General features: G+C 35.8%; 1 protein-coding gene across 1 annotated transcript in view; it reads right to left on the bottom strand.

The window, feature by feature from the left end:
• The window catches only part of LOC147486185 (protein FAR1-RELATED SEQUENCE 5-like), a 41,787-nt gene extending 27,646 nt beyond the window's left edge, over positions 1-14,141 (bottom strand). Inside the window, exon 1 of the mRNA XM_086573672.1 lies at positions 13,269-14,141. Within this exon, the coding sequence (XP_086429798.1) occupies positions 13,269-13,803 (535 nt within the window). The 5' untranslated portion in view covers positions 13,804-14,141. The remainder of the gene's footprint in view (positions 1-13,268) is intronic.
• Positions 14,142-14,396: the final 255 nt, after the last annotated feature.

Raw genomic sequence — 14,396 nt, 5'->3', positions numbered from 1 at the left:
AAGAAGAAAAACGAAAAATTTGGTTAACCCAATGACCTCAACCTTCAATTTAGAGAGATCATCCCCGCTTTACAAACCGTGGTACAAGTTTTCATTTGGTAATTTTTAGGTGAAGAATTAGTAATAAAGATTCATTTAAGAGCCTCCAAATTATATAGTTACCACCACGAGCATGTGCTATCTTTACAATCTTTTCAAATCCCATCTCTAAGTCTTGGATTGGAACAAATGTTGGCCTGCCAATCTCCATGCCATACCTTACGAAACCAACACATCCAAGTTCCTCAAAAACAGAATTTTGTCATGTAAAAACCAGTTTGATCACAGGTGATTGGCAACTCACTTGAAATAATTACGAACAAAGGAATCATTTTGCTCTGTGGTCGGGAGCGTGATAATCACATAGAGATTTCCAAATTGCCCTTTCAGCTTCTGTACCCTGAGTAACATCATGATGTCAGACCGAGCTCATGGAAAAAGGGTTAGAATAAAAGTAATAAACATATTACCTGCTAAAGATGGAGGACATACAGTCAGAATCCCAGTTCGTCACAAAAACAAATGCTACTGATAGTCCACCATAATTGAATATGAAGTCCTGTAATCTTAATTTCCACAGCTATAAATGAAAAACCAATTTGACATATGTGAAGAGAAAAAAGAAAAAGCACTTACTGGTGATATAGGGACAATGTTAAGTCGGAATGAATTTTTCCTGAGAAAGGAGCATATCATAAAGAAATCCTTTTGGCAACAAAGAATCCTATATGACCTTTAAATACTGTGAGGAAGAGCTTACCTTGCCATAATGAGCAATCTTAACACGATAAACAGGAAATCCAGTGTAAAATTTTAAGGCTCCTCCTGCTTTCCAAGTTTTAAGGACACAGTCCAAAGAGCCGTTGTAAGGGTACTTTCCAATCGCATTTGGCTGCATCTTTTGTATTTGACTTTTAACGTAATCAAAGGGCAGACTACAAGCCGAAGCGAAGAATCCCGAAACAGCACTTGCTCCTAGAGAAGCAAATGAAACAGGAACAATTCAGCAAACCAAAGAGCACAAATATGACTATTCCTTTGCACAGACATTAGACTACAAGAAACTCTACAAGAGAAATATCTGAAACAGTATGATTATAGTGTATTGGCCAAGTGACTCAGTGAGAGATTCAATTATCGCACTCAGTACTCGAATCACTTTTATCCAAAGATAGAAAGAATATGCAAAATATTGAGAAGAAATGAGGTCATTGGTTGTGGTAAAGAACTTTGTTTTAACTTTTATCTAGGAAAGGCATCTCAAAAATACAATTTAACTTGCAAATTTATAGTACAAACAATTAATAATGTGCATATCCATGTAAAACAAATAACTTTTCATTCTAAAGAAGATTTACTTACAAGGCATGGAAGAAAACTAAACCGAACTTTCACTTTCCAACCAATCCTTTAAGACTACAACGAAATTTGCTTGGATAAGTCTAAGCATTCTACAGGAGCTTTCACTCACCAACTTCTACTGAACAGAACTTTTATGTGGTCCGGATCTGCATTGGCATCTTCTCTAACATGGGAATAAAGATATGCAATTGCCTACTAATACAACAATATGGGGTGAGCCAACCAATTTCGTTCAAACAAACATCAGCCACATCAATTTTTTCTTTAACAAACTTTTGGAAGGCCAGATGGTAAGACATGCAGCATTCTCAACATGGTTCGCCCTAATGCCATTCCAACAGCCCAAGCCAAGAAAATAGAAGGCTATTATGTCTGCAGGAACCAAAGATCCCATGTGGATTTTAAAAATACCCATGCTCAAATCCTCCGAATTTGCTCCCCGAAATGCGATATAAACAAATAATCAATGTGCTCTCCCTTCTGTTAAAACGCAAGTCGCGCGCATGTGTGGCTTTGGGTGAGTCCTCCCTCCTAACACAAAAGCATTTGTACCCTAAGGGCACGCCCTTATGGTACAAATGCAGAACCATCTTCTGCAGGTACTTCCTTTTGATATTCACAAAGATTCATGAATCTGTTTCCAAACTTTGTTTATATAGCAAAGCATATGATTTTTATGTGGACTCACAACATATAGTTTTTTTTTTTTTTTGGCTAGGTACTCACAACATATAGTTGGTTTCCTTTGTTCAAATGAGAAAGAAAATTTTTTTATCAATGAAACATTTATTTAGTATTGAAGTTTGAACTCTACGCTTTGTTTCAGAGTGTATTAACAAACTATTCAATATCGCTGTAGGTTCTCTGTTTGGTTGCTATGAAGAAACCAGTTTCTCTTAGACCTGAGCACATCCGCGATGAGAAAGTGAAGGTATCATTCACAATTTTTCCTCTTACGCCGAATTTCTTATTCAGCTTCTTCATCCTCTTCCACCAAATGATGTTGTTTTATGGCCCCTTTTCAATATTTACTGCATACCCAATATGACAAAATTAAGAACTCGCAACCAGGTATGTCTTAAACTCTTAATCAATTTCTCGAAATTCTTTCCACTTAATTTATTGGATTGGGTTTTTTTATTATTGAACCTTTACCCCATTTTGGATTTCAACGATTTTAAATCTAATGATATGCATTTTGATACTAATGAGTTTTTTTTTCCAGGAATGACTGTCTATTTTCTCATTCATTTCTTCTGCCTTGCTCTCATTGGGTAAGCTCGATTTTTCATGAAAACAAAATGCTACCCAATATAATAAGATTTGTTATATTACCTGAATGAATTGAGTTGTTTGATTCTAGAATAACTGCAAATCAAGGATTCTACTTGCTAGGATTGGACAACACTTCACCAACTTTTGCTTCAACCATACAGAAGTCAGTTACAGCCTTAACTTTTGTCATGGCTATTGCACTTAGGTGAGTAACACTCTAAATTGTTGTTCACTCCTTTTATTATAAAGAACGTCATATTTCTCTGATTAGTTTGTGGATGAGTCTGATAATCATGTGGTAATCTGGATGCTGAGCCTTTCTACGTGTGTTAAATGCAGGTAATAGCTACAACTAATTGAGCTGATACCTTGGATCCTGCTCTCCTGCGTTCAGGTCGTATTGATCGCAAAATTGAGTTCCCTCATCCATCTGAAGAAGCAAGAGCTCGAATTATTTAGGTTTCTTGATCCGTAAACTTTACGAGTTTTCTTTGTAGTATTACATCAGATCTGTGTTATGATGTGGATACTTTTGATATTGCAGATTCATTTAAGAAAAATGAACGTACATCCGGATGTAAATTTTGAAGAGCTAGCTCGCCAACAGATGATTTTAATGGTCGCAAATTGAAAGTCAGTATGTGTTGAAGCTGGCATGCTTGCTCTTCGTAGAGATGCAACTGAGGTATGTCCTTTTTACCTGTGCTGCTAAGGCCAGAAACTCCTGGTGTTTTTCGTAATAGTCGCTTGATAAGAGTTACCATAGCTAAAAGCAACCAAAGTTGATGTTTAATACTGGACCAAATAGCATATAGTAGCCGTTTAATTTCGTAGATGATCGTGGTGTGAAGAAGGGGAAGACATAAAATGTTCAGAAGAACACTTTGACAAGTTTTCAAGTTGGCACTGGGGGCAACAATGTGTAGCCTCAAACAACGGTGAGGATAAAAACAACGGCGAGAAAATCAATACCCCCAAAAAATATACAACCCAATAGTTAGACCGTTGTAGCATCTCAGAGCACCATGAAGATAAAAACAACAGTGAGGAAATCCGTCCTGCGAGGAAATCAGACCATTGCAACATCTCAGAATAAGGCAAATGTGGGGCGATCAGATTCGCAATGGCTGGGTATGGATTTGATGAGTACATAGTCACGAGAAAAAAAAAAGGAAACAATGAATCGGCAAAAAAAAAAAAAAAAACATCTAACAGAGAATCTTTTACTATTGTCCTGAGACGAGGTATTTCAAGTTCATTTGAAACCACATCTAAATTCAGCATACACATTTTTTTGTCTTTTATGTTTTATGCTAGAATTTCATACTCTATAAGGGTATCTCCCTTCTCCACCATAGGTCCCAGGAACTTCGAGTCTTAACCTGATTCAGTTTTAATATAATCCACAAGATTGTCTTGTTTTTCGTTAAGAGCTAATGCTTTTGGGTTTAATCTATCTATTTCTCATTGTTGGTACATAACCAATCTATAAGCAATGTATACCCTTTCCAAAGTTGGAGACTACATGCTCTCAGAAGAACGAGAGTGACAAGGAGAAATAAATAACTATCGTTAATATATACATACGACGTCAATCTTTGTCACTAGCTGGTGGTGCTATTGCTCCAAATGTGTAAGCAAAAGTCCCCCCATGCTCTTACTTAGTCCATTTCACTTTACTTGATTGGTAAGTTTAGGCCCTATTTTCATTGGTCATATTGTTTAAGAATTAAGAATGGTTTCTACTATACTATTATGTTATCAAAAAGAAAAAAAAATACTACTATGTTTATCTAGAAAGAAGAGTTTGCTGAGTTGCACTAGGGTAATTACAACCCTTGCAAGTGGCTTACATATAATTGAATCCCTTGCAAGTTTTTATATATTCTTTTACATGTCAAGAAGTGAAAACATATTTCTAATTTATAGTGTTTTTGCATAGAGATTTAAGTTTTTGATTTTTTACAAGGACGCAAAACAGGATTGGGGTTCATTAGATAGTCCATCTGCTTATTAAATATGCACCATTTTAGTATTTGTTTTTGTTTATATGATGCTTGATGCTCTTGGGGCAGAGCAGGTGCTATGATTTTGTTGAATTATCTACTCCTAATAAACACGTAACCAACCATATATGATTATTCACCGAGTTTGAGGTCTTATGAATATACATTTTTTTCAAATAGGTGGATAGCATGAATGGAAAGATCATTGATTCATGGGTTGAACAAACATTACTACTCAATCAATATAATTTCAGGAAGAATGAATGCATTTGAGGGTAAGATGTTGTTGAACCTACATACGAAGTAGTGGACTGATGGGCTGACGCTTCGGCGATTTGATACCCACTCCAAAATCAACAAGCAGACCATCCAGGTTATTGAATGTTCATTGTCATTATGTATTATGTTTTATATGCCATCTGTTAGTTTTACTTGCCAACAAATTATATGACTAGGAGATGGAGGATTTATTGTCTAGCATATGTGTGTTTTCTGCACTACCACCAATTCCACCTATTTGACTCAAGAGGAGTGTTAAAAGGGAACTCAGTCGTGAGTTTCACAAATACCACTTCACTAGAACCTGCACTTGGTTCTCTTTCAAAACCAAAAAGTTCATTTGAAAGTAGGATTGTCTAGACAAATTTTGCCTTTACTAAATGGTATTTGTGACTAAGATATTAGTTGTTTAGTAAAATCGCTGGACACAAGAAAGACAATGGCAATCAGGCAATGATTGCCACTAAAAGGATTGCAAAAACACTATAACTATTGTGTCATGATCGCTGTCAAAAGTGCCCAATTATGTGGTTGGTATAGAAGGAGTTAACCCGTTCATAGTTTAAGTCTATTGACCATGGTCTTATTTTCTCTTCTTTGTGGGTTGGAATGCAAAGTGATGCTAACTTACAGGCTATGTCATGTTGATTTGCATGATAAAGTAAGTTAGAAGACTATGGATTTTTTTTTTAAAAACAAAATGTAATGACAGTCTCCAACAAGAACGCCGAAGTAGTGCTATACGTCAGCTAATGTAGCTTCAGGACTATGAAAATCGCTTTCGTTAGCTAGATTTGGGTTCATGAGTGCCCTTCTTGAACAACTATATCATATTATTGATAACACTAGCTAGAGTAAACTCGCACAAAAGTAAACAAACCCAAGTAGATTAAAACAACTTTTCATGTAGAAGTGATTGCCTTCCTGGAGTACTTTGCCTTTGAAACATTATAAAGTACTCATTGTGATTGAAGTATACGGTAGTGTTGATATTGAGTCATTTAATATGGTAACGCAACAAGGGGGGAAAGAATCCAATGACTGTATGTTTTCTGTGGAATCCAATTGCAGCATGCAAAATGTTTGAGTCTAATGGCTTAGGTATATTTGACATGATAAATTGTTTTTTTTTGTATTTCCTATTTTTCGTTGTTGCAAAGGCAGACAAACTGGCCAGATCTGATGAATGCAGAGATTTACGGCTCTCTTGGCGGGCATCACAACTATTACTACTTGGAAGGTAGTCACTACGATCCGATAATTTATAGCTAAAATAAGAAAAATCCCTTAACACCTTTTTTAACTCCAATATCGTTCAAGTTTTGAATCATTGAAAATTGTTTCCTGCCAGTAGTATCATTGCATGTAACGACTAGCGACTACCTTTCCATTTCTTTGATCCTTTTCAGTGAACTAAGATGTAGTGCATTGCATTAGTTCACTATTTGCTTTCATACTAGCGTATCTGAACTGTACTTTTGTTTAAGTCTATTGGATTAACATGCACAACATCTGCTCATTAGAAAATGAACTCATGTAGTTTGCTAAGACTTGAATTTCTTAGGATTTGGTGTTTGTTGTTCTTTGATTATATATGTCAACACATTTTAAGATGCTTAATAATATGTATGATTCTTTAGTTTTAGGATTCCCTTCTTTGATCATTTACGTTTGCTACTACTATATGATTCGGATTAAGAGATAAAACTTAAAATGCATATTGGACATAAAATCGTTTGAATGTGACCTTTTGGTTCATTTGTGGTTAAGGTGTTTAATAGGTGGATCTATATCTTCATTTTCATGCGACAAACAAAAGTTCTATTAGTCTTTAAGACTTTAACTAAAAAAGTTTGTTGTTGACTAAGGTCAAATGAAGATCTTACTGCAAAGGATTTAGGCCACTTCTGCTACATTCAATTAGGGGTGGGAATTTGGCCCTAACGACCCTAACCTGACCCTGACCGACCCGACCCTAAGCCTTATAAATCCCTCACAACTAAAGCCCTCACAGAGTTTAGGGCAGGGCCAACCCAACCCTGAGGCCTTCTAGGGCAGGGCTAGGGCTAAGGTTCTGAAACATAGGCCCGACCCTAATTCAACCCTAACCAAACCCTAGTTATAGTTTCACATTTTTACTATAAATACACGTACCATAATTGTCCAACTCTATGTTAAATATTTTAAATTAAAATAGCATTGTCCTTTGTAATTTATCACTTACACCCAAGGTACTTCCAATAACTTGTCTTATATAACAAAAACTTGTCAACCTATGCAGCCATGAAGAACAATGAGCACTAGCCTAATAAAAAAATAATACTTTATTCTTTTGATCATCAAATCAAAGTCTAGAATTTATTATTCTCAATTTATTTTCCTACTTACTTCTTATAAATTATATTTTTATTCACATCCAAGCTAAGTCTATAACTAAAGGTTTCCGTCCACACCATTAAAGCGAAATACAGAGCATATATTTGTAACATAGAAACCAAAAAAACAACCTTTGTCTGAAAAATGACATTTGTAAAAAGAATAAAATATATAGGCCCGGCCATAAAACCCGACCCTAAAGCCTTTAAAGAGGGCTTAGAGTAGGGTCAGGGCGTGAGATTTAGACTTGTGACCCGGCCTGACCCGACCCTATGCTGATTTTAGGGTCGGGCCAACCCAGCCTTAATATCTGAAGGGCTTTTAAATATTTAGGGCCGGGCTAGCCCGACTCGGCCCATTGCCCACCTCTACATTCAATAGCTGATAAAACACCATTTTCACTCTACATCTCTTGAATTATAATGTGTATGATATGCTTGATGTTTTCCGTTCACTATTGCAATTTAAATGCATCTGTTCTTAACCATCTGGAACTTATTACTATCGTTAGAGTTCGTTAAGAGGCAATCTTATTTTTATTTTCATTTCAAATATATACACATTTTCTTATAGTATTTCAGATTCATATAATGGTACAAGCTGAGTTTATTGTTAGGAATCATAGTAGTCTATAAACTGATATGCACATTGATTATTGCCATATTAGTTTTTAAAGTTTTTAAAGTGAAGAGAATAAGTAGATAGGAAATCATGGAATTAAGTACTAAGTGCACTACCGGACAAGACCTGACGATTTTGAGATTAGCTAAGATTTTTGAAACTATGAAGAATACCTATTTGCATGTGGTTGTTTGTTTGACTTCACAAAAAAAATGTGCTTGAGATGAGCTAAATTTTCTGGTGGTTAGATTGACAAAGAAAATGAAAGTGTTTTAAAAGGAATTGAAGAACACTACTTAATGAACACTGTGTATATTTATATATTGCTATTAGATTTTGTAAAAGTTCAAATTAGACAACTACATTTCATGATCACTAATATACTTAGGATGATGGACGTTATCACATTAAAATTTATCATATTGAGGCCATGTCATAGAATGTGATCGGTAGTGGATAAATTATTGTTCCATTCACACCTACTCTTTTGTACAAAAAAAAGAGCGAGATACCGATTTTTGTATTATCACATTGGATAAAGAGCTTTGCTTATCATCATCTTGACTTGGCTTCAAGCTGTCCAATTGGCTTGGCAGGTGCATTCTTTTATATATGTCTGCCCCAAATCACAAATGCCAAATATACGAGCATAATGGTGTGGAGGTATTCATATGGTGGCCAGTAATACTTGAATAAACATTTGTTTAGTACAATAACGAGTAAATTCTACTTGGTGGAGTTTCTGTTTACGGCATGGCTATTCGCTCCCCATGTTAGGTATGTTAACAACTTTTCTTTTTATGTATGTCAGATTTTTTTCCTTTATTTTTCAATAGTGTTGAATGCACAACTAGGATTGTTCTTTTGTTTGTTTCACCTCAAATGAATTGATCTTAAGGTAGAACTGTAGAAGCCTTCGCCAACTTACTGTATTTCATAATTGGTATTTTATAGGTGTTCCATTAGAATAAATAGTTTTTCAGAGTTTTGAGTGATTTTTTCATAGTGTGCACGAATGATTTTGTGCATTCGAAACGTTTGTTATTAGTGTCAAAGCACTTTCTGATTAGTCTCATGCAAGTCCCCTGCATAATGAGGTTGGTTTTATGAGTTTTGTTACACTAGACTCAATCTCAATGTGTAAACATGTTGACAACTAAGGTTGAGCCTAACCCATATTTTGAGTCCTACTATTTTATTGTTGACACTGGTAGTTCACACACAGTGCGAAAATGGACTCAGTGCGAAGGATGCAATCCCTGTTTTTATCAGAAGCCACCATTGTTTCCTTATAGGAAATCAACAACTTTTAGTGAGTCTCATTGTGATAGGGAGGGTCGATGTGAATTTGGTACTTGCAAAGAAGGTAAATGCACTTATACTATGGGGTATGGGAATGGTGCTATAACAGATGGTGGTCTTGGCTTCGAAAAGTTCACATTCAATTAAGATGATGGGGGTATTGAAGCTTTTGATCATTTGAGATTTGGTTGTGGCTTCAAACAAACCAATTTCGATTTTCGTCTAGCAGATCCAATGCAGAATGAGATAACTGGGATTCTTGGATTAGGAAGGGGACCAACGTCATTTCCAAACCAATTATAGCTTTCTGATTTCTCATACTGTCTACGGCCATGGTATAATGAAGGTGGAGTTCAAGAAATTAGTACGTTCTTGCGTATGGGCAATGACGCATGTTTCCAAGATGGGCAAAATATACATTCAACTCCACTAGCTCCACGTTAATCACATTACTTTGCGACTCTGGAGGGAATATCCTTTCAAGGAGTTTGATTGATCCATTACACGAACACCTTTATCAATTTTATCTCTGCTTGCACGCCTATGAGTTTTGGTCCAGCAAGTAAGTATGAAAATAGCTATTTTTAACTTGAACATGGCTTCTCTATATTTTGTTTTAAATGGGTTTTGTAAGTTTAGAAATGTAGGATGCAGATGTTGCCATGCTTAGTTTAGCCATTTAGGCAACAACTATTGCAGCTACACTGCTCACCCATTTTAAATATAGAAAGGTTTCGTGTTTTTTTTTTTCCTTTTTCTGCTAAACAGAAAGATTTCATTCTTGGTGTGGCATGTGAGCTCCACCGTCTTTACAATTTTAGGTATTAGGGGGTCTCAAAGCTGAGGTTTTCACATGTACTCTAAAATGATTACATTATGTCATGCTTTGTCATTCCGGTTTTTTAAGTCATGGTTGACATGCTCATGTTATATTTCGTTAATTGTTCCACAGATGTTACTTGACGTTGTTTCAATATTCAACATGGTCTCATCTAACTCACAAACTGCTCAATCCGCCGTACTCAATCTTAAAGAAGTTGAGGTCTGCCTACCACGTAGATTGCATTTCTTCGTGGGCCTCAACAAATCTCTTTCTTCCCTTTGGATTCAATAATTTATTATATTCATAGGTTATTAGGGAACATCATCTCTCTGACAATGATGGCATAGCATTGGAGTGTGTGTGGGAGAAGGATAAGTTTGTTTTACTTGAGAAAACAAATAATATTGAGACCATAGTTCGGAATTCTCGGAATTCCGACAAATCCAAAAACCGAAATTCATTAAATTTTGACTCCTATCACATTCAAAATTTCGGATGATTTTGGAATTTCAAATATTTTAACTATATATTTGGAATTCCGGTTTTTTGAAAAACCGAAATTCCGGGCGGAATTCCGAAGTTTCGTTTGGAATCACGAACTATGATTGAGACCAAGAATCAAGTGAAGCATGTGGAAGATGGAATAGAGACCGCCCTGAAATCATTAAATATACAATACCAAACTATAGAAGCTTTTCTTGGAGGTGAGGACTTCCATGAGTTTTGATAATACCTATTGCCGTAATAGAACATAAGCTTTGCATTTCCAATATTTTTCCAGTTGTAATTCACAGAAGGCAAGATTATGTGCAGATGCTTCTACCATGCCTCAGCTATATAACATGAATATGATGCTCAACAGGAGGATGGAAATCACATTTACAGGTCATACAAAAATCTGTGTCCTTAAATCGAACTGATTAAAAACTATTAACCATCCAATTTTAAAAAGAGTTGAGATTTAATTAACAGACGATAATAATAAAAAAATACTCCTGCCTTGATACTTTATTTTCTTATTATATTATTTATTATTTAGACCTTGGCATTCCCCTGTACAATTATCATGAATAAAATTTTCCATGAAAATGATCCAGTTGTTGAAAAATCACGAGTCAATTATTTACTTAATGGTGTGCATTTTGAATGGATAAAGAATATTTTTATCTATGAAAATTGCGTATGTAGCATGTTCTGATTAAGTATGTCCAGGTGATGAACTTGAATGCCCAAATATGGATACAGACTCCTCAGAAGACCTATCAGGTCCTACCAACAGCAGGATTCATGCAACCGATGCATCTACAAATCAATTAGTTGTGATAAACAATGAGATGGAAGATATTGATAGCGAGGATGAGAATCGAAAAGGATCACCTGACACTCCCTGACAGGAATTTTATTGAATACGGAAAGAATGCAAGTACAAGTTCATTTCCAAGTCCTGAATTGCAAACAAAATCGAGGGATACAGTGGCATTTAATTTGTTGCGGTTGGTCAATCAACATCACATATGGGGAGTGGGTTTCAAGAGGAAAAGAGCTACTAATGAAAAAGAGCACTCATTTTCCCGACAATTAACTGGTGGAAACGGTAATAACATCTGACCAAATTTCATTCATGTTCAGATAAGAAATAGCATAATAGTGTACCATTTGGAGTAACCTCAGTCAATGTAATTATGCACTTGACACGTATTATCGTAGCACGCAATGGTATAATTGGTAGTATATGGAAGACGTACAAACTTCCACACATGGGAATCTAGGATGCATAGCGTAACAATATTTTTAGTCAGTCAGTTATGTATTATTCTTTTTCGTGTGTACTTAAACAAATTTGGGGTGAATGTTCGAAGAAAATGTCAAGGCATAATGAAAAATGTACAACCTTTTACATTGTTCCTCGGAGCCTCAAGAACTACAAATGCTCGAGCTCTATACATATGGAAGAATTGCTAAATGCCTAAACGAATAAACAATGTGTAAGTATTACAAGGGATAGAGGTAGGGCAGGGAACGGGTCGGATACCAGTCGGATATTCCAATATTTGAATCTTAATCCAAATTTTTTGCAAATATTTCTACGTCACCCATAACCTCAACAACAACAATAGCAGAGAAAACAGAAGAAGTTTCGTTCTTTTTATCTTCTCCAAAGATTCTTTGTCAATTCTATATATATATTTTTTAAATCCTCTCTTATTTGTGAATTTGTAGACATTAGGAATTGGATTCGGAACATTGAACAACATGCATCCGATAATGTGAACAAAATATTAGTAGGAAACAAGGCTGACATGGATGAGAGCAAGAGGGTAACACCAAACTTGGATCTAAATGTAAAATTCCCCAAGAGTTTTCTGAATTGGGCTTGATTGATTGTTTTTTTAATAGGTTGTGCCAACTTCTAGGGGTCAAGTGCTTGCTGATGAATATGGCATCAAGTTCTTCGAGACGGTAAGTTCATACCAGTATTTCATTTCATCCCACTAACCCATTGTCAACATATTGACCCACACGAAACCTGTTTTATGCAGAGTGCAAAAACCAACCTGAATGCAGAGCAGATTTTCTTTTCTATTGCAAGGGACATAAAACAAAGACTTCCCAGACCATTAAGATTAGTAAACCTAATCCCGGTAAAGGTTCGAGTACAGTTACTGAGAGACAACTTGCTGTGGTTCCTAAAGTTGTTCAGTCAATAATGATTGTTTTGGAAATTCTAGAGTGCATACTATAATCTAAATCTTGAGAAAGTCATCTGTGGATGCCAATATGTTTCAGGTGGCTCTTTTTGCTCTATTACTCTATTTGTGTTTGTTAAACCTTTGATGTTGTCATTTATCCTGTAGAGCGAATCCATGGTATACTTTTAGGTGTGGGGATACAAGTTGTTTTTTATGCTTTGTACCTGTAATTGGCTTACTCTATTGCCATTAAAACACTAAAGCCATCTTTTAAAATAATTTCATATAGCAGCACCCATTCGTAAGACGGGTTTGAAAACTAGTTATACTTTTCAAGCATTACCTCCCAATTATGCTCAAACTCTGCAATAGTCTCGTAACCATATAAACACTTGCAGAAATCCCCAAACAAATTTTCTTTTGAGACAAACTCATGAGCCAAATGTTTCCTTGCATTTCTAGTTATATGCCACAAACAATATCTATGATGAGTACCAGGTAAAACTTTCTCAATAGCCCCTCCAATGGCTGAATTTTGATCAGTGATGATAACTTTCGGCTGTTTTCCATCCATTGATGCCATCAAATTTTTCATTACCCACATAAAATACTCTTCCGTCTCAGAATAAAGCAAGGCACCACCAAGTAATACTGTTTGGAAATGATGATTTATACCAACAATAGGAGCAAATGGCATACCGAACTTATTTATTCCATACGTAGGATCAAAACAAATAACATCTCCAAAATAATAGTAATCCATCCTCGACTTAGCATCTGTCCAAAAAAAATTTGTCATACGCCCTTCTAAGTCAATTTGTATCGAATAACAAAAAGCGGGATTATCCATTTGTTGTTGCTGAAGATGATCAAGCACAACTTGTGCATCGCCATTGGCAAGGTCCCTTTGGCGTTTTGTACTCAAATAATTACTCAAGTCTTTCTTAGTAAATCCCATATTCTGAATCCCACCGGCTTCGCTAGCCATAAAACTAGCCATCAAACTTCCTCTAATTCCTACTGAGTCCATGGTATCCACAATAATCTGTTGGCTCGGGTCAATCTGTCTCTGCGATCGAAGCAGGTGTTTTTTACTTGGAGTGACGACATTATGGTTATGATTTTCAACAACTTTAGACACGATCCATTTTTCTTCATCTTTTTTTTTTGCGAACAACCATCATTGCCTTACAACCTGTCCTCGTATCAGCTTTGTTCCGCTTTCTCTCTTCAAATCGTTTGGCTCGAGAATCTCGCATCCCCTCAAAAGAACAACAAAATGTCCGACCATTAATTTCTCTGGTTACTCTTGATCTATTCACGGTATTCTTTCGAACACTAAAACCAATGTGACCAGCGTAATTATTGTAAAACACATCTGCTTCTTCGAGGGAATCAAACTCCATTCCTTCACATGGACAATATATATTCATGTCTTTTTCAATTTCATAGACTTCATCACCAATAACACCACCGTGAGGTTCATCATCTTCACATACATCACCCCATTCAGCTTGTTCATTTTCAATCATTTTGTCTTCACTTGCAGATGATAAAACTACAAGAATTAACTGTAAAAAATAAAAATCAAAACTTGCAGCTGAATAATAAATTCAAAGCACA

The sequence above is a fragment of the Coptis chinensis genome, chromosome 7, assembly GCF_015680905.1.
Source record: "Coptis chinensis isolate HL-2020 chromosome 7, ASM1568090v1, whole genome shotgun sequence".
Classification (NCBI taxonomy): domain Eukaryota; kingdom Viridiplantae; phylum Streptophyta; class Magnoliopsida; order Ranunculales; family Ranunculaceae; genus Coptis; species Coptis chinensis.
The sequence above is the reverse complement of the archived record's forward strand: the minus strand, read 5'-3'. Positions and strand labels throughout refer to the sequence as shown.